The 21,217-nt window shown below is 38.2% G+C and overlaps 2 protein-coding genes across 3 annotated transcripts in view; one reads left to right on the forward strand and one right to left on the reverse strand.

Moving 5' to 3' along the window:
• rbbp8 (retinoblastoma binding protein 8) overlaps nt 1-1,554 on the forward strand; it is a 40,811-nt gene extending 39,257 nt beyond the window's left edge. For both annotated transcript variants that reach the window (XM_057824764.1, XM_057824765.1), the window contains exon 19: nt 58-1,554. In XM_057824764.1, coding sequence (XP_057680747.1) covers nt 58-155 — 98 coding nt within the window. In that variant the 3' untranslated portion in view covers nt 156-1,554. The remainder of the gene's footprint in view (nt 1-57) is intronic.
• LOC130908867 (transmembrane protein 241) lies at nt 299-21,087 on the reverse strand. Its single transcript, XM_057824766.1, has 15 exons — nt 20,877-21,087; nt 15,523-15,569; nt 15,335-15,412; nt 15,162-15,243; nt 15,010-15,087; nt 13,623-13,648; nt 13,499-13,550; nt 13,371-13,419; nt 13,230-13,275; nt 7,327-7,362; nt 7,216-7,250; nt 7,042-7,111; nt 2,560-2,653; nt 2,410-2,474; nt 299-606 (listed from the first exon to the last, which is right to left on the reverse strand). The coding sequence occupies exons 1-15, from the start codon at nt 20,946-20,948 to the stop codon at nt 546-548; spliced, it is 891 nt and encodes a 296-aa protein (XP_057680749.1). The 5' UTR covers nt 20,949-21,087; the 3' UTR covers nt 299-545.
• Nucleotides 21,088-21,217: the final 130 nt, after the last annotated feature.

The following is a 21,217-nucleotide window of genomic DNA, read 5'->3' on the forward strand; positions in this document are numbered from 1 at the left end:
ACTGCTTTCCCTGCGTGTTTGTGAACTAAAAATTGAGTTTGCTTTCTGTTTGAACAGGATATATAAAGGAGGAGAAGATTCCACAGTCTCGTTTAAGGAGGAAACAGCCTTTCCTTGCTCTCTTCTCCCCGAAATGTAGCCAGCAGGAGACCTAAGCACCATTCAAGTCGTGTCAAAACTGCTGCAGTTAAGGTTATTTCGTACATATGTACATACGTTATTAGTTCTACTCTCCACCCACTTACTAGTTTGACTTTATTGGCTTTGGAGATGCTGAATAAATGAATACTAAGAGAAATGTTACAAATGCAGATTTATTATTTTTTAATTTGACATTTTTGCTTTTGGTGTACAATAAGGCTTACAAAAATGGCTTTCATCCCATACTCTCATCCAAGTTACAAAATAGATATGTAAACAAATATTTTATTTGGTCTGTCGTGTATCAGAGCAACAATAAGGTAGTACAAATATACAAATACAGCATATATGAAGAACTTTTGTTCGGGAAGTGCAGGTTTTTAGGCCGTCCTGAAGTGTTGACATCACTGTGTTTCTCTCTCAGAATATACCAGCACAGCCTCGCTCACGTGACTGACTCCCATACTGCAACCAGACCAGTAAATAACATTTGACAACAAACATTTTCCAATAGAGTAGCGATTCAAATTTTCAGTCAAGTAGTGAGTAGTGCTGCAATAATTAATCGATTAACTCGAGTAATTTGATTATGGAAAAAAAAGCTTCGACTCAAATTTTGTTGCTTCGAGGATTTGTTTAATTAGAGTGTTGTTGTAATGGTTACTTTGGGAAAGGTTTGCAGTTTTATTGATTTGGGCGGATACACTCCCCTCAAGTGGCAAGAGTAAATATGACTTAACTCATTTAACATGGCTGAATCCAGCTGCTCCCTGTTAAGACCAACATAAGTTTTTGTATCCGTAATTTAATTTAGAAGTATCTTTAGCAGTTTTTTTGTGGGAATATGTGTTTGAAAGATTTAAGAGCATTGTAAAAAAAAAAAAAAAAAAAAAACCTTCGCATTTTGTAGCATTTAAGCTAGCAGACGTTTGCCTTCCAGGTTAGTCAATTGTTCTTTTGTTGTACTTCGATCCTCATTTATTTTTTATACTGTTTGAAGCTAAGCTCAGGCATTTTGCATAGTTTGAAGGAACACTCGGGAATCTTATTTTGTATTCACTTTTAATGCAAGCATAAACACTTTAGTTGTTTAACGTCTCCTAAAATGTATTCTGCAACGCATTAAATGTTCGTAATCAGATAAGTCGATTATTCGAACTAATTGATCGATGGATTTATCTCCTTCGATTACTTATAATAATCGATAGCTGCAACAGTTGTAGTGATTCCCAACCAGGGTGCAATAAATATCGGTTCTTTCCCATTCCTCATTTTCTACTTGTGCATGTGCTTTAATTATGTGGCAGAAATTTAATTAAACTAGCTCAATAAATGTTTGGAAACATTGAGCAGTGTTTGAAAACCCATCTATCAAGGAGGTATTATTACGGGGTGCTGTTTGTAAAGCAGCACATGCTGAAATTTACGACGTTTTCTCACATTTAGCACCACACAGTGCGTACATTGTGTGAAAATTTGAGAATTTTTTGTTGTTGCACATTTACAACATTATTCAGCAACCTAAAAGATTTTTAAATAATTAGTATTACACTTATGTAAATGTTTAAATTCAGAAGTAAATATTTAAATCTTAAATATGAATCTTACATCTAAATCTTAAATATATTATATAATGATATAAATAAATCTTAAATATACTGTATATCTTAAATGTAAATCTATTCTTAAATCTAAATCTTGAATATATATCCTAAATGTAAATCTTAAATATGAGTCTTAAATCTAAATCCTAAATCTAAATGTTGAATCTCATTCCTAAATCTTGAAACGGGTGAAACTAAATATTTAGCTAATGTGCGAATTCACATGACTGGTGACCGGAAGTAACAAAGTAAAAGATGGAGCAGCTTTGTTTGCATATTAGCTAAATATTTAGTTTCACCTGTTTCAAGATTTATGATTTACATGTATGATTTACTCTTTGGATATATATTTAGGATTTAGATTTCAGATATAAATTTAAGATACTGTATACACATGTACACATGTATGTAACGATTAGGTTTATATTTAAATTAAATATTTTAGTTATGGATTTAAACATTTAAGTCTAAAATAATTTATAATATTTTAAATGCAAAATAATGTTGTTAATTTGCAAAAAAAAAAAAAAAAGGGGTGACTTTAAAATTTTAGCACCGCATTTTAAACACTGTGGCACTAAATGTGAGAAAATGTTGTCGTAATTTTCAGCACTCTATGTTTTACAAACGGCACGCCAAAGTATTAACTAAACTTGTTACTTACCATATCATCGACGGCGTGTTCATGTCCATATAGAAAATAAGAGGTGACAGGAACATGGCAGTGACCTGTGACAAATACATTTGTTTACCAATGTGTAGAACTATTTTATTACCATTAACATTTGGCATTGCAAATAATGTATATCTTTACCTTGGACATAAAAATCCACACTGCAAAGTGCTGAAGGGATAATCCACTTTTTAGTTTGACTGTGGCCAAAAGCAGCAAAAAGCCCAGTAAGGCACTGTAAAATGACAATACAATGCAAATCTGATTAGTAATGTAATGTAATTTTCTTCTCTGCTTGAGTTTTATGTAAATTACTATCCATCAACCTACTGTAATTTCACATTTTAGTAGTAATTACAGCATTGTTTTAAGTGATGTTACGCCACACTGCACCGTCATCTTATTGGCTTCCATGAAGAGGTCAAAATTAGGGCTGTCAACCGATTAAAAATTTTAATCAAGTTAATCACAGCTTAAAAATTAATTAATCGTAATGAATCGCAATTCAAACCATCTATAAAAGATGCCATATTTTTTTGTAAATTATTGTTGGAATGGAAAGATAAGACACAAGACGGATATATACATTCAACATACTGTACATAAGTACTGCATTTGTTTATTATAACAATAAATCAACAAGATTGCATTAACATTGTTAAAGCAATCCATGGATAGAAAGACTTGTGGTTCTTAAAAGATAAATGTTAGTACAAGTTGGAGAAATTTTATATAATAAAACTAGGGCTGTCAAAATTATCGCGTTAACGCGCGGTAATTAATTTTTTTAATTAATCACGTTAAAATATTTTACGCAATTAACGCACATGTCCCGCTCAGAAAGTATTCTGCCTTTTGGTAAGTTTTACAGCAAGTCTTTTTGTGCTGTCCAACAGTGAACTCTTGTGGTCGCTTTGCGACATGGTTTATTGTTTTCTTGCCTGTTCATTATGGCTGCACGACGTCTCGGGCTGATAATGTTATGCTTATATGATCCTTGGACAAGATTTGTCCGTAAGTATGGTTGTTGTAAAGAATGTACATATTATGTTAGTAAGCGAAATGTTATATTTTTTTATGAGACGCTATTTGTTTATGTTTAGTGAACCTGTATAGCGTGCTAAGCTAATGTTGTTGCTAATGCAATGCTTGTGTACTTTTATTTTGTAGTTTTATGACTGTCTAAAGAGGACAATGCTTTGAGGCCATTTTATTAATAAATCAGATGAAAAAGGAAGAAGTCTAATTATTAAGGCGTCGTTCACTAGCTGTCTAGCTTTGGAAAAAGTAGACGCTTCGGAGTGAGGACAGTGGGGCAGGGTACACCCTGAACTGGTTGCCAGCCAGTTGCAGGGCTCATAGAGAAAACTAGCAGAGAATGGTATGACCCCGCTCTGACGCACTCAAGGCTACACTATGTATGTGCCCTGAAGCAGGAAATAAAAATCTGTCATTGTTATAACGTCTAAACATGGCAAGTTGTCATAAATAGGGTCAGAGAAAAAAGAAAAACGGGTGAAGATCATGGAGGTGAACAAGAAAAAATGATGGAAGTTTTTAAAAGGGGGGAAAAGAAGCCAGAGAATTAGGGCTAGAGTTTGCTGTGGACGGTGATGTTGTAAGTGAACAACAGCCACTAACTCTGAACGTTTACATTTGCGATCAGTGACCAAATCCCGATTCGAGTCTGTCACTGGACGTTTGTAGCCTATTGAGCTGCAGTATGACAAGACATGCTGCTCGCGTTGAGCCGAGGAGAGGGAAGGTGATGGGAGATCAGGGATATATGTTAGTCCGTGGGCAGCAGGTGCGCGAGGCTGAACAGACTCTGGTCCGGCGGCTGGATTTATCTTGGGTTTGGTGGGGCTTGCGTGCGGCTGGATGTGATTGGGTGGGCTCGGGCGGGGGGTCTCGATGCCGGGATTGGGGATGGGGCGGCGTAGGGTTGGTTGCCAATGGGCTTACACTCAGAAGGAATTCACACGATTACTGGGTTCTAGATCACAGAGCCTATTTGTGTACACTGTACCCCTCCCAATCACTTAGCTTATAGACTCCCCCACCCACCTCCCCTTCTTTCCCTGGTCAACAGGCCCCCCACATAGTGTCAACCGGAAATACATCTAGCTGATGATAGCACTAACATATTAATAGTTAGTGTAGGCGTTCAATGTATTTCTTGTTGTTGTGTTTTTCTTTTTTTCTTGTGCGTCTTCTGTTCCCCCATAACCCCTTCCTGTTCGCTGCTTTGTCATAATAAACGAGGTACAGTATACTCATACTCACCGGCCACTTTATTAGGTACACCATGCTAGTAATGGGTTGGACCCCCTTTTGCCTTCCGAACTGCCTCAGTTCTTCGTGGCATAGATTCAACAAGGTGCTGGAAGCATTCCTCAGAGAGTTTGGTCCATATTGACATGATGGCATCACACGGTGCTGATTTGTCGGCTGCACATCCATGATGCGAATCTCCCGTTCCACCACATCCCAAAGATGCTCTATTGGATTGATGGATCTGGTGACTGTGGAGGCCATTTGAGTACAGTGAACTCATTGTCATGTTCAAGAAACCAGACTGAGATGATTCCAGCTTTATGACATGGCGCATTATCCTGCTGAAAGTAGCCATCAGAAGTTGGGTACATTGCGGTCATAAAGGGATGGACATGGTCAGCAACAATACTCAGGTAGGCTGTGGCATTCCAACGATGCTCAATTGGTACCAAGGGGCCCAAAGAGTGCCAAGAAAATATTCCCCACACCATTACACCGCCACCACTGGCCTGAACCGTTGATACAAGGCAGGATGGATCCATGCTTTCATCTTGTTGACGCCAAATTCTGACCCTACCATCTGAATGTCGCAGCAGAAATCGAGACTCATCAGACCAGGCAACGTTTTTCCAATCTTCTATTGTCCAATTTCGATGAGCTTGTGCAAATTGTTGCCTCAGTTTTCTGTTCTTAGCTGAAAGGAGTGGCACCCGGCGTGGTCTTCTGCTGCTGTAGCCCATCTGCCTCAAAGTTCGACGTACTGTGCATTCAGAGATGGTCTTCTGCCTACCTTGGTTGTAATGGGTGGTTATTTGAGTCACTGTTACATTTCTATCAGCTCGAACCAGTCTGGCCATTCTCCTTGGACCTCTGGCATCAACAAGGCATTTCCGCCCACAGAACTGCCGCTCACTGGATATTTTGTCTTTTTCGGACCATTCTCTGTAAACCCTAGAGATCCCAGTAGATCAGCAGTTTCTGAAATACGCAGACCATCCCTTCTGGCACCAACAACCATGCTTTGTTCAAAGTCACTCAAATCACCTTTCTTCCCCATACTGATGCTCGGTTTGAACTGCAGGAGATTGTCTTAAACCATGTCTACATGCCTAAATGCACTGAGTTGCCGCCATGTGATTGGCTGATTAGAAATTAAGTGTTAACCAGCAGTTGGACAGGTGTACCTAATAAAGTAGTTTTAGAAATAATAGTATTTTTGTTGTACTTTCACAAAATGATACTGTAGTGACTTAACTGTTCTTAAATGCCCAAATGCATGATGGGAAGTTGCGCAGCCATGACTGTCAGTGGCGGCTGCAAATGGTATATCTTCTCTGCGTTGGGTTTAATACAGGGCGTTAAGAAAAAGCTCATCGCCTGTCATTCTTCCCCACGTTGCTCGCCACAATAGTTATAATTGATGCGGAAGAGATGCCAAAGCTTATACCAATAAATAGCGCGGCTCCCATGAATGCCTGTGTCCACTACACTCGCTAGTCTCTGCCTCTTAGCTCTCAATATACATAAAACAGCGCCATTGTTGTCTGTTCGCGACATTGCGTGAGTGGGTCGTTCCGCGCATGCATTAAATGCGTTAAATATTTTAACGTGATTAATTTAAAAAATTAATTACCTCCCGTTAACGCTACAATTTTGACATATAACACATATGTGTTCTAACCAAAACTGGGTAACCTAATTTGACCTTTTTGAATGTATATGCCAACCATTCAATGCTTCAGTAAACCTACTCTCTCACATTTCTCAAGGAAATGAATGGAGAAATTCACGTTTTGAGCGATGAGTCAATAAACAGTTCTTCCTCATCCTGCTGACAATTGAGATCAAGATCACAAGGGCAAGTTGTGACATTTACTTAACTGTACCTTTGGAATTGAATAGCTTCAAATCAGATGTTACTTAGGAGGGAGTGGTCACTGACCGTGTACAAAACAGAGAAACATGGAAGGGGATTCCCGTGGAAACTAAAAAAAATGTAGTGATACCGCTACTTACAAAATTAATTGGTTCTGGAAGTAGTTTCTTAACTTGAAAAATCTGTAAGTGGAGACTTGTTTTCCATGCAAATGCTCTAATCTGTTCCAAGCCCCCCAAAATTCAGACATAAATCTTTTATAATGCATCAAAAACTTGTAACAAATACATGTTACAATTAGATTACAGATCAGAGTTGCGCATAATGTAAAAAAAAAAAATAAAGAAAGAATAAAAGTTAATACACTCATGTAAAGCTACCATCAATGTGAGCATTTTCCATAATACCTATAACTTCTATTATATTGTAGGTGTTAGTATTTGTAACTTGCTATGGTGGGTTTACCTCACCTGGCACAGCAGCCCCCGCGGAAGTAGTACGACTGAAGCGAAGGGAACTCCAAGGCACTTGTGAGGTCACCTGCAGGGAAATGAAGGTCATTGGGTAAAGTGCAGTACTTCCCATTGCATATGTACTACATACGAGAAGACGTTCAAGACAACTGATAAAAAGTACATTGTCACCTGATGGATGAGCAGCCATTCCGAGAAGCAGAACGCTGTAACAAAATCCTCTTTTTAATATCCAGTTTAGGTAGTATAATCCCCAAAATATTCTGAATAATTTGTTATTACCTGAACAAGTAGTTAACGCATTGTTGTTCAATGTCGCTACATGAGAGAAGTCAAAAGGAAGAGAGTAAAAACATGATTAAGTAGAAATCAGGTGTCACTAGACCTAATACAATACTGGGACACAGCGGGGCACTGGCGAGCGAGCAACTTTTTTTTATTTTATTTTTCAGAAATAGCACTTCAAACTATATATAATCAAACCAAAATACAAGTTTCTGTAAAATACTGTTTTTTTTTTTTTGTTTTGTTTTTGTTTTTAAGCCATTTGTATTCAAAATACGAATTGGGACAGCCGTTGTTGATCGTAAATTCACCTCTGCTCATGCTCATCAACTTCCATCTCTCCTTCACTTCTTCCTACCATCTGCTGTTCTACCTTGTCTGGACAGAAATGGGCATATATCGCTGCAACTGTTATGCAACTATACAGCGATTCTCAACTGGTAGGTTGTGACCTAAAAGTGTTTTATGTTGCCTAGGTGTAAGGGAGTTCCAAAAAATCGGTTATTAGATGCATCGGGATTCAACACGTGACAATTCGATTACGATTCATAAAGGTTCAAAAACGATGACTTTGCCTAATAACCATATGACAGCCGCTCGTAGCGGGACAAAATTCAAGACACGTCTGCCGCCCGGACACCTTTAACGGACACATGGAGGTTAGATCTGGCCAAAAAAATCCAGCCCGATGCGGCCCGAGCCGGAGCAATTAACTTGATTTGCAGGCCCAAGCCTGAAAAAACTCTAAATGTTATGTTTTGTTTGTAGGCCCGAGCCCGAAAAAACCCCGAAATGTTATGTTTTATTTGTGAGGACTCAGGAGGAGGAAGAAATGCGGGGATGCTATGCGTGGGTGTGTTTTGTTCGATCACATTTGCGATGATGCCTGTGCATAATGATAACAAATTGAAGCCTGTCTTTTGTAACGAATTCCCCCAGTTAAACAAGACTGTAAGATGCATATTCAATAAACATTGTTTATATTTGTGTGTCTGTTCTATCAGTGGATTTGACATTTATTTTAATTAATAATTTTAATCAGAAAAAAAGTTTTCTAAATGTTTAAATAGTCTACATATTTTTATGATCATTATAAATGCATTTACACAACAAAATAACGCTGGAAATTTATTTATTGTATGAAAGCAAAGTGCCACATTCGTTTAGATTCAGCGAAGCCGACACAGGTTTCTGTATAGCATCTTCAACAATCAATTCGAAGCCCTTCCATACACTACTCCTACCACAGTGTTTGCTTTTCAATACCCCTGTCTGTGGTTTGTTTTTCACTTCTAGCTGCTCCATATCGAAAAGGAAATACCAGGATGCTCTTTGCACCTTCTTGTGAAAAAGAGTATTTCAAGATCAGCCGCGTGTGGTATGGGCATGTTGAGAAATAATTACTGCCTTTAAAATGGTTAATGTTTTTTGCACTTTCTTGATTTAAAAAAAAAAAAATAATAATACAGTTTAAGGGCCCCTTTTTGTTGTATGGGCATGTTTCCATCGTTCCTGTTGAATCATTAGGATATTGTAAATAACGGACATAAATTTGTTTGGCTACTTTATTAATTAGTAATGTACGATGCATCGATAATCTCGATAACCGTGATCATCGTCAATACCGTGATCATCATTTAATAATCGAATCGCAGCACCATCAATCGTAATTGATTCGAATCGTGGGGTGCCTAAATGGCACACCCCTACCGAGGTGGGTTACCTAGTTTACCTCTCTCAATCCTCCTTGCTTATTTATCCTTGCTGCGAGCAAATTTTGGTCATATAAACTAAGCTGGTAATCCTGCACTAACCTGTAAAGCAGGTGGTAAGATATAATTTGCACCATCAACTGTATGAATGGCTGTTTGGCACACGCACTGTAATATTGATGCTGCATTCACGTGTTGTTGGATTAATTAAAAAAAAAAAAAAAAATCAGTATTACATGATTTGTAACTCAACTTGTGATGTATCGTTGGAGCATTACAATAGGCTGCCATTCTTTGTGGCAACCATGTTTTTATTCGCCATTACAACAGTTTTTTTCAACCAGTGTGCCGCGAGAGATCGTCAGGTGTACCGCGAGAAATTATCCTTTCTCGCATTTTTTTTTTTTTTTTTAATTCGACGGGCCGAGTTGCAGTAGGAAGGAAGGATTAGATAGAAAGTTGCAGTCGTGTCCAGATGAGTGAAGTATTCCTCGTGTCGCGTTCAATAACTGCTCTGATTTCTAGCCATCAGCAACCTTGCTGTCCTTGTCACTGTGGACCAAATCACCACTACTGTACATCATTTGATTAGACTCGTCAAGACTCAATATACAGGAAAGTGTCCTTTCCATTTTATCCATATCTGACGACCATCAATCCTCCCCGTGTTTTGTTCCAACACATTGTCGAGGACAGAAAAATGGCTGACGGATAGAAATCCGAGCAGGTTTTGAACTCGACACGAGTAGCTATCCTAAACGTCATCTCCAAACGAAACACCTGTCACTTCAAAACTAGTCGATGGACAATTTCGTTCGCCTTCGTGAAAACACAGACAAACAGGCAACTTTTTTGAGAAAAACTACACAGGTAAATGAGAAAGCCCTCAAAGGCAGTAACCCTGTGTTACTAAATTAAAAAAAAGTCCCACACTGTGGCAGAGACCTTAGTACTACAAGCCTGCAAAGCTATTGTCAGCGGGCTGCTCGGCCCTGATGCGGTTAAAGACATTGCTAAAGTCCCCCTGTCTGTAATTCAGAGCTTTTCAAGCCTAACTGCTATAAAAAATAAATACAGAGACTGAGAGTTGTTGATGAAGATTCCTGCTAGGATATCGGCTTTGGATTCATCCAAACAGGCTCAAGTTTCACACTGAGTACGTAGAAATATTGAGAAATTATTTTAAAATTAAATATACTGTACAGAAAGTAATTTTGGAACATTTTGGTTTGTGGTGTGCAGCAAGATTTTTTTCCAATGTAAAAATGTGCCGTGTCTCAGAAAGGGTCGAACAACACTGATTTACAACATATCAAAACTATTTTCCAACTTGGGAACTCGGATGTCCTGACACACATGAACGCAGCATATCTCCAGAAAGTGCTTTGTGGAAGTATCAACACATACAGTATGCCTATCACAGCCAAAGTTACGTGCATAAATTACCATATTAAGGAGCCATGTGCAAATTGTGTAAAGTGCTTTGAAAAAGTATCTGAACCTTTTGGAATTTCTCACATTTCTGCATAAAATCCCCATCATATGTGATCTTATCTTTGTCAAAATCACACAGATGAAAAACCAGTGTCTGCTTTAACTAAAACCACCCAAACATTTACAGGTTTTCATATTTTAATTAGGATAGTAATAAAATAATGACAGAAGGGGTAAAAATAAGTGAGTGAACCATCACATTTAATATTTTGTGCGCCACCCCCCCCGGCAGCAATAACTTCAACCACATGCTTCCTGTAGCTGCAGATCAGTCTGCAACATCAATCAGGACTAATTTTGGTCCATTCCTTTCGACAAAACTGCTGTAGTTCAGTCAGACAGATTCCTGTCTGGTATGAATCGTCTTTCGGTCATGCCACAGCATCTCAATGGGGTTCAAGTCTTGACTTTGACTTGGGCACTCCAGAACATGTATTATGTTCTTCTGAAACCATTCCGTTGATTGATGAACATCCAGACTTTTAGAGATGGTTTAGTATCCTTTCCCAGCATTATACAAATCAACAATCCTTGATCGCAGGTCTTCAGACAGCTCTTTTGACCGAGCCATGACGCACATCAGACAATGCTTCTTATCAAGACATTACTGACTAGGTGTGTGTTTTATAGTGGGCAGGGCAGCCTTAAACCACTCATCAGTGATTGGGCACTCACCTGACTTAATTTTTGCTACAAATTGTTTTCAAAGTCTCAATACGCAGAGAGTTCACTTACTTATTTTTCCTCTTTCTGTCATTGTTAGCATGCTATCCTCATTAAAATACGAAAACCTATAAATGTTTGGGTAGTTTTAGTTAAAGCAGACGCTGTATTTTTTCATCTGTGTGATTTTGACAAAGATCAGATCACATTTGATGGGGATTTTATGCAGAAATGTGAGAAATTCCAAAATGTCCCCAGTGAAATATTTCTTGCATCGCCCATGGTAGAATTTGAATATTACTTTTACTCTGGATTAGGGCTGTCCCAAACAACTAATTTCCTCCCGATTAGTCAGTCGACTATTTTTACGATTAGTCAACTAATCTAATATTTTTTATTTTTTTGGTACTAATTTAATAATGAAATTTTTGTTGAAGCTTATTAATTCACAAAAAAATATTTTGGAATGCCTAAATTCTTTATTAACGTATCAATAAATAATAATCAGTAATAAATCACAAACAATGAGGTCAAATGCTGCTGGCATTAACTAGTGCAAAAAATGTAAACAGAAACACTGTGACCACCTTTTTAACAGGAGTCAAAACAATTCTTACATTTTTTTGTGGTATGTCATTGTCTAAATTTTTCTAAATGTTAAAATGAATCGCAATGTTCATTTCAAATCATTTTCAAAATACTTTGTGTGAGTTCAGATGCTCTTTCTGGTGTGTATTCTGCATTTTTTGGGGAGGGGAAAAACTGTTCAACTTTTGTTTGTTTTAACCTGAAAATAGATAAAGCAGAGGGCAACCTGAAATGTTACAATTATTTTGAATGAAAGGCACACATAGTCATGTAAAAAAAAACAACTGCTAGCATCGCAAGCGCCCGCCATTCTAAACTTACTTATTCTAAACGACCGTATGTTTTGCCCGTCGACGCATTTACGTCATCGATGACGTCAACAACGTCGACTCGTCGGAACAGCTCTACTCTGGATCAGGGGTCACGTTAACCGAATATTTTCCGTCGTTGACCGGTTTTTTAAAACGGTGACGGAAAAAACTGAAGTCAGTCCGTCATTTTGACAGGTTGCAATTCACACCCCAGACCACAGGGTGGCGAGTGAGCATATTAATTAGCTATTGTCTCTCTTAATGCATGACGTCGTTGGCTATTCTGTCAGAATATTGTAGCGTCACCGGGGTCTGGCGGCGGCACCGTGATTGACACATCAACGCGAGGTTCTTATTGGTGCACCCGGTGTGCCAGTGCGTCATCCAATTGGTGGACTAGATTGCCGCCTGTGTATAGACCCCAATCACATGACGTCACAACTCCGCCCCCCTGACTGGAGCCGCCATATTGTGTGTCGGCTGTGTTTACACATTACCGCTACGTACATGCCTCCTATTACGGCGTGTTTTTCTGCTCGTTAACATTAATAATCAAAATGGTGAAGGCGTGTGTGGCGGTTGGTTGCAGTAACAGAGAAGATAGACGGAGAGACTTGAAGTTCTACCGTATTCTGAGAGACCCGAAGAGGAGAGCGAGATGGACTGCTGTAATTCGACAAGAAATCTGGCCACCAAACGATCACCACAGAATATGTAGTAGTCATTTTATATCTGGTAAGATGCATTTAATATATATTTAGAAGATTTTGGGCTGACAACCACAATTAAGATCATTGTGTGACGTTGGTGATTGGGGTCTATATAGTTGCCTCTTTTTCTTTGGGGGCGGAGTTGTTGTTTTGTTGGTGATGGCGGTAAGCAGAGTAAAAAGAGGGAGAAAAATACCACGACTTCCGTGTCTAATTTTTCGCCGCCAAGCAAGCGTTACAATATTAATTAAAAATGAATGAAAACTAAATACTATTGAATATGTCATCATTATCATTTTAAAAATTTAAGTGACGGGTAAAAATAGATTATGACCGGATTTTTATGACCCTGTCGGTCAAAATGACAGACAACGAAAATGTCTAGCGCAACCTCTGCTCTGGATCCATATGCACACCCTTACCTCAAATTACTGGATTTATAGTGGACTTGAAACACTCGGTATGCCCCTGAAAAACAAATATTTTAAAGTCATCTCAAAAGCAAAAACCAAAAGTGATGCTTAAACAGTGTATACGTACAGAAGTTAAAATTCAAGACATACCAACACAGAATAGATGAGCAATGGCCCACATGTAACCGGTGAAGTCAAACTACAAAGTTTACAATAACATTGATTAACTTAAAAATAATACTGTATGTCTGTATGCTATTAAGAAAATGAAGATTTACCTGGGGATCATAGGCAGGAAGTTTGATGGCTGAAATCAGCATGAGACAAATGCTAAGAAAGGAGGAAGGAATAATGGAATTAAAGGGGTTCCTATTTTCGTGTTTAAAAATATATAATACAAACCTGATGAATTTCACCCACTCAATTTTCTGTAATGAGACAAACATTTGAGGTTCAAATAATACTATGGATTTAATAAATTCCCAGATTACGTGTTATATATAACGGCATTTACAGTGGTATGAAAAAGTATTTGAAACTTTTGGAATTTCTCACATTTCTGCATAAAATCACCATCAGATGTGATCTGACCTTTGTCAAAATCACAAAGATGTAAAACAGTGATTGCTTTAACTAAAACCACCAAAACGTTTATAGGATATACTGTATATAGGACACAAAACCATCTCTGGATGTTCATCAATCGACAGTCCAAGAAGTTGTCTACAAATGAAGAGAGTTTGGCACTGTTGCTTCTCTCCCAAGGAGTGGCCGTCCACTAAAGATGACGCCAAGAGTTCAGTGCAGAATATGCAGAGAGGTAAAAAAGAACCCTAGACTGTCTGCTAAAGACTTACATAAATCACTGGTACAGTCCAATATCTCTATGCACACATCAACTATATGTAAAACAATGGCCAAGAATGGTGTTCATGAGAGGACTCCACAGAAGATGCCAATACTGTCTAAAAAGCATTGTTGCTTGTTTAATGTTCAGTAAAAGGCACTTGGACACTGCACAGAAGTTTTGGCAAAATATTTTGTGGGCTGATGAAAGCAAAGTTGAATTGTTTGGGAGAAACACACATCGTCATGTGTGGAGGAAAAATGGACCAGCTCACCAACATCAACACCTCATCCCCACTGTGAACCATGGTGGAGGGAGCATCATGATTTGGAGCTGTTTTGCTGCCTCAGGGCCTGGACAACTTGCAATCATTAATGGAAGAATGAGTTCAAAGGTTTATCAGGATGTTTTGCAGGAAACCCTGAGGCCGTCTGTCAGACAGTTGAAGCCAAAAAGAGGATGGATGCTGCGACAAGACAATGATCCAAAATACAAAGGTAAATCAACTTCAGAATGGTTTCAGAAAAACAAAATACACGTTTTGGAGTGGCCAGACTTGAACCCCAATGAGATGCTGTGGCATGACCTAAAGACAACGATTCATGCCAGACATCCCAGGAATCTGACTGAACTACAGCAGTTTCGTCTAGAAGAATGGGCCAAGATTAGTCCTGATCCATGTGACGTACTGATCTGCAGCTACAGGAAGCGTCTGGTTGAAATTGTTGCTGCCAAACCTGGGGCCACAAAATATCAAATGTGATGGTTCACGTACTTATTTTTCCCCCTTCTGTCATTGTTTTATTACTATACTCATTAAAATATGAAGACCAATAAATGTTTGGTTGATGTTAATTAAAGCAGACAGTTTTTTCATCTGTGTGATTTTGAAAAAGATCAGGATCAAATACTTTTAAATACCACTGTACCATATACTCTTACCTCCCTATGAACAGCCTTTGAGATGGCATAGCTCACAACATGCGATGAATTCTGTAGAGTGAAAAAGAAAGGAATTTCCTGCAAGTAGAAAGAAATTTGATGATATTAAATTGATTATTACATACATTAGAAGGCTCAAGTAAGTGACTCACGAGAAGTGATAGTGCTCTGGAGCCTGCATAAATGTTCCCGACAAACAGGAGGGAGCCTGGAAGCCAGGCAAAGGCAGCTGATCTGAAATTCAGTATTTAAATGGATCAGACACCTTAACCTCTCAAAGTGGATGTAGTTTAATTCAAATGACTGAATTGTTAAGAAAGTATACCTGGAGATGCGGCTCATTTCCACCCAACCCAGCTTTCCAGAAAGCAGGAGCAATAGCGCGCCGATAAATGTCTGCCATCTTTAACCAAAGAGTAGAACTAGTTATGTTTGTAAAGCACCATGGTAACCAGTCATCCACTGGGCTGCTACACATAATAATAAAATGCCATACTTCAATATACCACTCACCCTTGGAATAAGGTCGGATAGGTGAATTTCATCACCGACAGGACAAACTGAAAAACAGTGGTTTCATGTGACTACATAGCAAAAAGATGTTGAAAACAAATTTAATCTAGTGACTAAATTACAACAGATTTTGCAATGTTAAAATTGATGTGCGTTAAAACACAGAAGAGAGCTAGTTAAAATGAACCTCGGACTTTAAGACTTGCAGGCTCTAATAAGCCACAATTCTTCTCTTTTCCTAAATTATGATGTTAGGAACACATACTAGTATATTATTGCCATTGATTTTAAAATCTATAATATTTATTATGTAAACTCTACTATATTTAGTCTCTAAACCGATCCTTGGCGTCATGCCAAGACATTGACTTGCTGCCATTTGACACTTTGTATATCCCTTCCTTGCTAGTTGCATCATTGCCTTGTTTTTTTTTTCATTTGTCTGTCTCATGGCGGTGTCTGTCTCCCTTTTTTTTTTGTTTGTTTGTTTGTTTGTTTTTTATCGACCCACTGTCACGGACACTTTTTGTGTCTCCCTTTTCATGATCGTTTGTGTTTTTTTGTGTTCAATAAACCCTTTTACTCAATCCCTTTTTTCTAATTCCGTGGTCAATCCAGCCGGACTTTCTTTTTAGTTGCGTTTCCCTTTCAGGTTTTACAGACAACGCATGTGGGTTGCAGTTGCTTTATACGGAAAATCATGACTCTGACGTCACGCGGAATTATAGTCCTGTTTTCTACGCGCTCGTCTGTCGCACGGGAATCTTTACCGCTCGGGTTCAAATTGGAAGGGCAGAACCGACGACATGTTTATGTAGCTAACGAGTGACAATGTGGAAGTATGGCAACGCTGCCCAGTGACGTCATCGCCCAGAGTACATTGCGTCGACTTGTCAACAAAATGGGCGACCTACTAGTAAAACTAATGTTTCTAGTTTTATAAAAACGAAAACATTAAGAGGGGTTTGAAAATAAAATTATTATAACTCATACATTTATCTTTTACGAATTACAACTCTGTCTGTTAATCCCCTTTAGGATATTTTTTATCCAAATTTGAAATGTATTAATCTTTGTTTTTCCTTATGTAGGCTTATTAGAACAAGGATTAATAGTGTAACAATTGGGTTGCAGCCATTGATTTTTTAAGTAATCGATTAATATATGAATTAGTCTGCAATCTGCAAACTGGCCGGTACAGACCCCAACACAGGACAAAGTCAAGACAAAACGTTCAAACACATACTCCCACAAAAAACTGCTGAATATGCTTCTAAACTACATAACGAATGCATAAATAAACATATTGGCTCAAACAAAAATATTCCCTATGTTGGTCTTAACAGGGACCAGCTAGATTCAGCCATGTTAGACGAGTTATGGCATATTCACTGTTGCCACTAGATGGCAGTGTATCCACCCAAATGAATACAACTAACTGCAACACTTTGGAAGAATGTTCTCTGGCCAGATGAGACAAAAGTAGAGCTTTTTGGGAAAAGGCATTAACATAGAGTTTACAGGGGAAAAAACGAGGCCTTCAAAGAAAACACACGGTCCCCACAGTCAAACATGGCAGAGCTTCCGTGATGTTTTGGGGTTGCTTTGCTGCCTTTGGCACTGGACTGCTTGACCGCGTGCTTGGCATTACGAAGTCTGAAGACTACCAACACATTTTGCAGCATAATGTAGGGCCCAGTGTGAGAAAGCTGGGTCTCCCTCAAAGATCAGGGGTCTTCCAGCAGGACAATGACCCAAAACACACTTCAAAAAGCACTAGAAAATGGTTTGAGAGAAAGCACTGGAGACTTCTAAAGTGGCCAGCAATGAGTCCAGACCTAAATCCCATAGAACAACTGTGGAGATATCTGAAAATGGCAGTTTGGAGAAGGTACCCTTCAAATCTCAGAGACCTGGAGCAGTTGGCCAAAGAAGAATGGTCTAAAATTCCAGCAGAGCATTGTAGGAATCTCATTGATGGATACTGGAAGCGGTTGTTCGCAGTTATTTTGTCTAAAGGTTGGGCTACCAAGTATTAGGCTGAGGGTGCCAATACTTTTGTTCGGCCCATTTTTGGAGTTTTTTGTAAAATGATAATGATTTATTTTTTTTCATTATATTTTGTGTTTTTTGATTGCAAGCAAAATAAATGAAGATATTACTCCCAAAGAATTTGTAATTGCAATTATTACTGGGAGAAATTGAGCATTATCTGAGAGAATTGCAGGTGTGCCAACTTTTGGCCAGCACTCTATATGTATACAATACAGTATATACAGGATGTTCCAAAATGTTTGACCCCACGTCGTACGCCAATAATTTTGACAATTTTCGTTGGAATTACCTCAAATTTTCACAGCTTGTGTAGAAACGTTTCAGGTTTTTGTGTGTAACGTTTGGCATTTCTATCTTTTCAGGTTAAGAAATGCCGTTCACTTCAAAAGAAAAAGCATTTTGATAAGGCATTTGCAGGAGGCGCTCATATTGAACATTTATGAACATCTGTCATAGAACCAACAAATATTTGTACTTTTCTTTGTAAATTTAACCAATAAAACTTATGACCTTCAACATATGTAAATGTATTTATATATATATATGGCGGAAAACACTCAGGTGACTTGAAGTTCCGCTCTGAGACCCCAAATTTGGCCCGATTTCAAAATTCAAAATTGTCTGATATGGATGTGAGATACATCATTGGAAAAGCTTAAAATCTCAATTTTCCGGTAGAAGAAAAATTTTGAAAAGGAGTGCGTTTAAAAAATTTAATTAATTAAACAGAGAAACACTATTTGGAGGTGAGAGCATGAAACAGCAGAATTAAAGACGCCATGACTTTAACGAGATATTATCGCGTACTTACCTTGTTTCGATCCCAAAACTCCATGTAGCATGTATCACTAAGTGTCAATGGCCACAGCTGGAATTTTTTGGTATTTTATGGGTGAAACATGGTAATATAACAAGGGTCGCGATGCAGAAATCGCAGACTTCAAGGAGTGGTCGAGATTTTCTTTTTATATACAGTGGTACCTCTACATACGAAGTTAATCCGTTCCAGGACCTTGTTTGTAAGTCGAAATGGTCGTATGTCGAGCAGGATTTTCCCATAGGAATACATTATAATTCCGTTAATTCGTTCCACAGCCCAAAAACCTTCACTAAATCCTTAAAAAATACTGCTGGTACTATTACAAATGGCAATTACACATAGCAAAACAAATAAATTATAAATCAAAATCGGAATAATAATAATAATAATAATAATTCCTGTATTAATGTAACGAATCGGGTTCTAATGTGGCGGACGCTTTTTGCTGACCCTGAACGCACCGCGGGGCTGACGTGCCAGAGACAGACCGGTGAGCTTGAGTTTCACTTTCACTTTGAATGTTTTCTTGAGAACACCGTCAATTGCGGCAGACAGAAGGTGTTTTTGTTTTGAATAAGTTGTGAAATAAATGATAAAAACGTGGCGAAGTTGGCGATTTCTCTGGAGATGTTACCACAATAAAAATTGTCAGCTTAACTTATATAGACTGGCGAAAGATGGTCGGAGGAGGACCGTGGAGATGTATTGTTGAGCCATTTTACGGATGCCCACCCTACGCTCATATTTTTCTGTCATTTGCATCTTCATTTAGAAGGTAAGCGTCAACTTTTTCCTTGTTTCACCACCTGTACCAACCTTTTCTGAAACCAGTGTTGATTTGTCACACAAGAAAATCCGCCGTGCATTTGTCTGCGGTGCTGCCATTGTCGTCGTATTTCGAGCATGTCGTCGGATGTAGAAACAAATGGCGAGTCAAATTTTACGTCGGATGACGAAAAGTTCGTGTGTCGAAGCGATCGTATGTAGAGGTACCACTGTATTTACCTTTTTAAACGTTGTTTTTCAATTTTTCTTTGTTTGGGTTGTTTATTATCATCTAACATATCGGAGAAAATGCAACAGTAACAAAAAAAAAAACAATTAAGTGATAGTTATGAGGTACATATCCGTGACTTTTTTGAAGACACCATTTTTTTTTTCATTGTGACGTCATTTGTTTAAAAGTTTAAAATATGCGAGAGAATCATTTTTTTAGTCATTTAATTTTTATTTATTTTTTAAACAAAATGTTAAACATAGATTAATGATTCTAAGATTAAAAATGACAGACATTTTGAATAATAAATATAATTACCTTCGTTTTATGGCTTGGTTGAAACAAAAGCAGTTGCGCAACGTCTGTAAACGGGGGTTTCCATGGTAAAACGGACAAATTAAAAATAGTTTGGGAGCTTAATGCGCCAGGAATCTGCTATGGCAGCATATAGACATATTGTTCTGTCAAACACAACAGTTCTTTTGGCTTAAAATACAGCAGTTTATTTCAAAGAGGAGTGCAAGAGCAGAAACTCTTTTTTCCAGACTTGCCTGTGTTTTCTGCTGTATCTACATATGTATATATATGTGTCAATATAGATTTACTGTATTTTGCATTGATCATTTAACCCAGGGGTGCCCAATCCCGGTCCTCGAGAGCCCCCTATCCAGCTTGTTTTCCATGTCTCCCTCCTCTAACACACCTGAATCAACTAATCAGGATCGTTATCAGGCTGCTGCAGAGCTTGCTGATGAGCTGATCATTTGATTCAGGTGTGTTAAAGGAGGGAGACATGGAAAACAAGCTGGATATGGGCTCTCAAGGACCGGGATTGGGCACCCCGATTTAGCCTATCAATTAATGAGGTTCATATTCATAATGTTCATAAGTTAGCCCTGACCCCTGTTCACCCAATCTGTATTATTGGCAAATGGCAACCAATTGGTATTATTAATTTCCCATCCCCAGCATAGAAGTGTACGTGCATAAAAGTGTACATGCATGTTATGCTGTTTTATCGTCCCTAACAATGTTGAGACCAAACCTACGCCCTTAACTAAGATGCATAACTAAATAATTAGAGGAAAAATATTATGGCTTTCCTCCAAACTCACCAATATTCTTGTTTATTTGTGTGTGTTTTTTTAACCATAAAGTAGCTACCCGGGTGTGACTAACACACAAGTAGCCTAAGATTTATCATTGTCACTTTACTTTTCGGGATGGTTTTAATTTACTGTACGAGCTTGTTATTATTTTTGACACGTGTTGCATCTCTGAGAATGTTGAAGTTCCTTTCATGACACTATTCTGGGTAACTAACTTCAAAAGGATGTAGAAAATGTTTCACTTTAATCTGCCCGTGAAAAAAACACACGTCCATTACTGTAAATGAACGTTCGAAAGAAATCTCTTCTAAAAGAGATGTATTCAAAAGTAATCACTTCCCCTTAAAAAAGGTGATATTTGTGAGAAACCTACCTTATTCGTGAAATACGATACAACAAAAAAGAAGCTAAAGGCGAGCCCGCAGAAATTCCTATTCCACTGCATTTCGACTTGCTAAAACGCAGCATGACTTCTGCGCAAACACTAATCCAATAATATTATTAGCATGTTTTCGACTACAGTACTATTATGTCGCAATACGAAACTTCTGTCACTGGACTGACTTAACTGACTGACACGTCAAAACGTCGTCAAACTAAGATCGTCTAATGAGTGAAGACTGCCTGATAAAAAGTATGATGAGAGACAGAAACAAATGAATTCCTGTGTCAGCTTGATCATACCTGATTATAAATATATATATAATAATGTCA

The sequence above is a fragment of the Corythoichthys intestinalis genome, chromosome 20 (genome assembly GCF_030265065.1).
Source record: "Corythoichthys intestinalis isolate RoL2023-P3 chromosome 20, ASM3026506v1, whole genome shotgun sequence".
NCBI lineage: Eukaryota > Metazoa > Chordata > Actinopteri > Syngnathiformes > Syngnathidae > Corythoichthys > Corythoichthys intestinalis.

What these genes read in the sequence shown, in the direction of transcription:
- LOC130908867 (XM_057824766.1), bottom strand. Translation starts at nt 20,948, where the DNA reads ATGCAGTGGAATAGGAATTTCTGCGGGCTCGCCTTTAGCTTCTTTTTT. An exon ending in GAGTGGGTGAAATTCATCAG is followed by an intron (nt 13,551 to 13,622) that starts GTTTGTATTATA and finishes CTCCTTTCTTAG; the next exon opens with CATTTGTCTCATGCTGATTT. An exon ending in TGCGTTAACTACTTGTTCAG is followed by an intron (nt 7,251 to 7,326) that starts GTAATAACAAAT and finishes ATTTTGTTACAG; the next exon opens with CGTTCTGCTTCTCGGAATGG.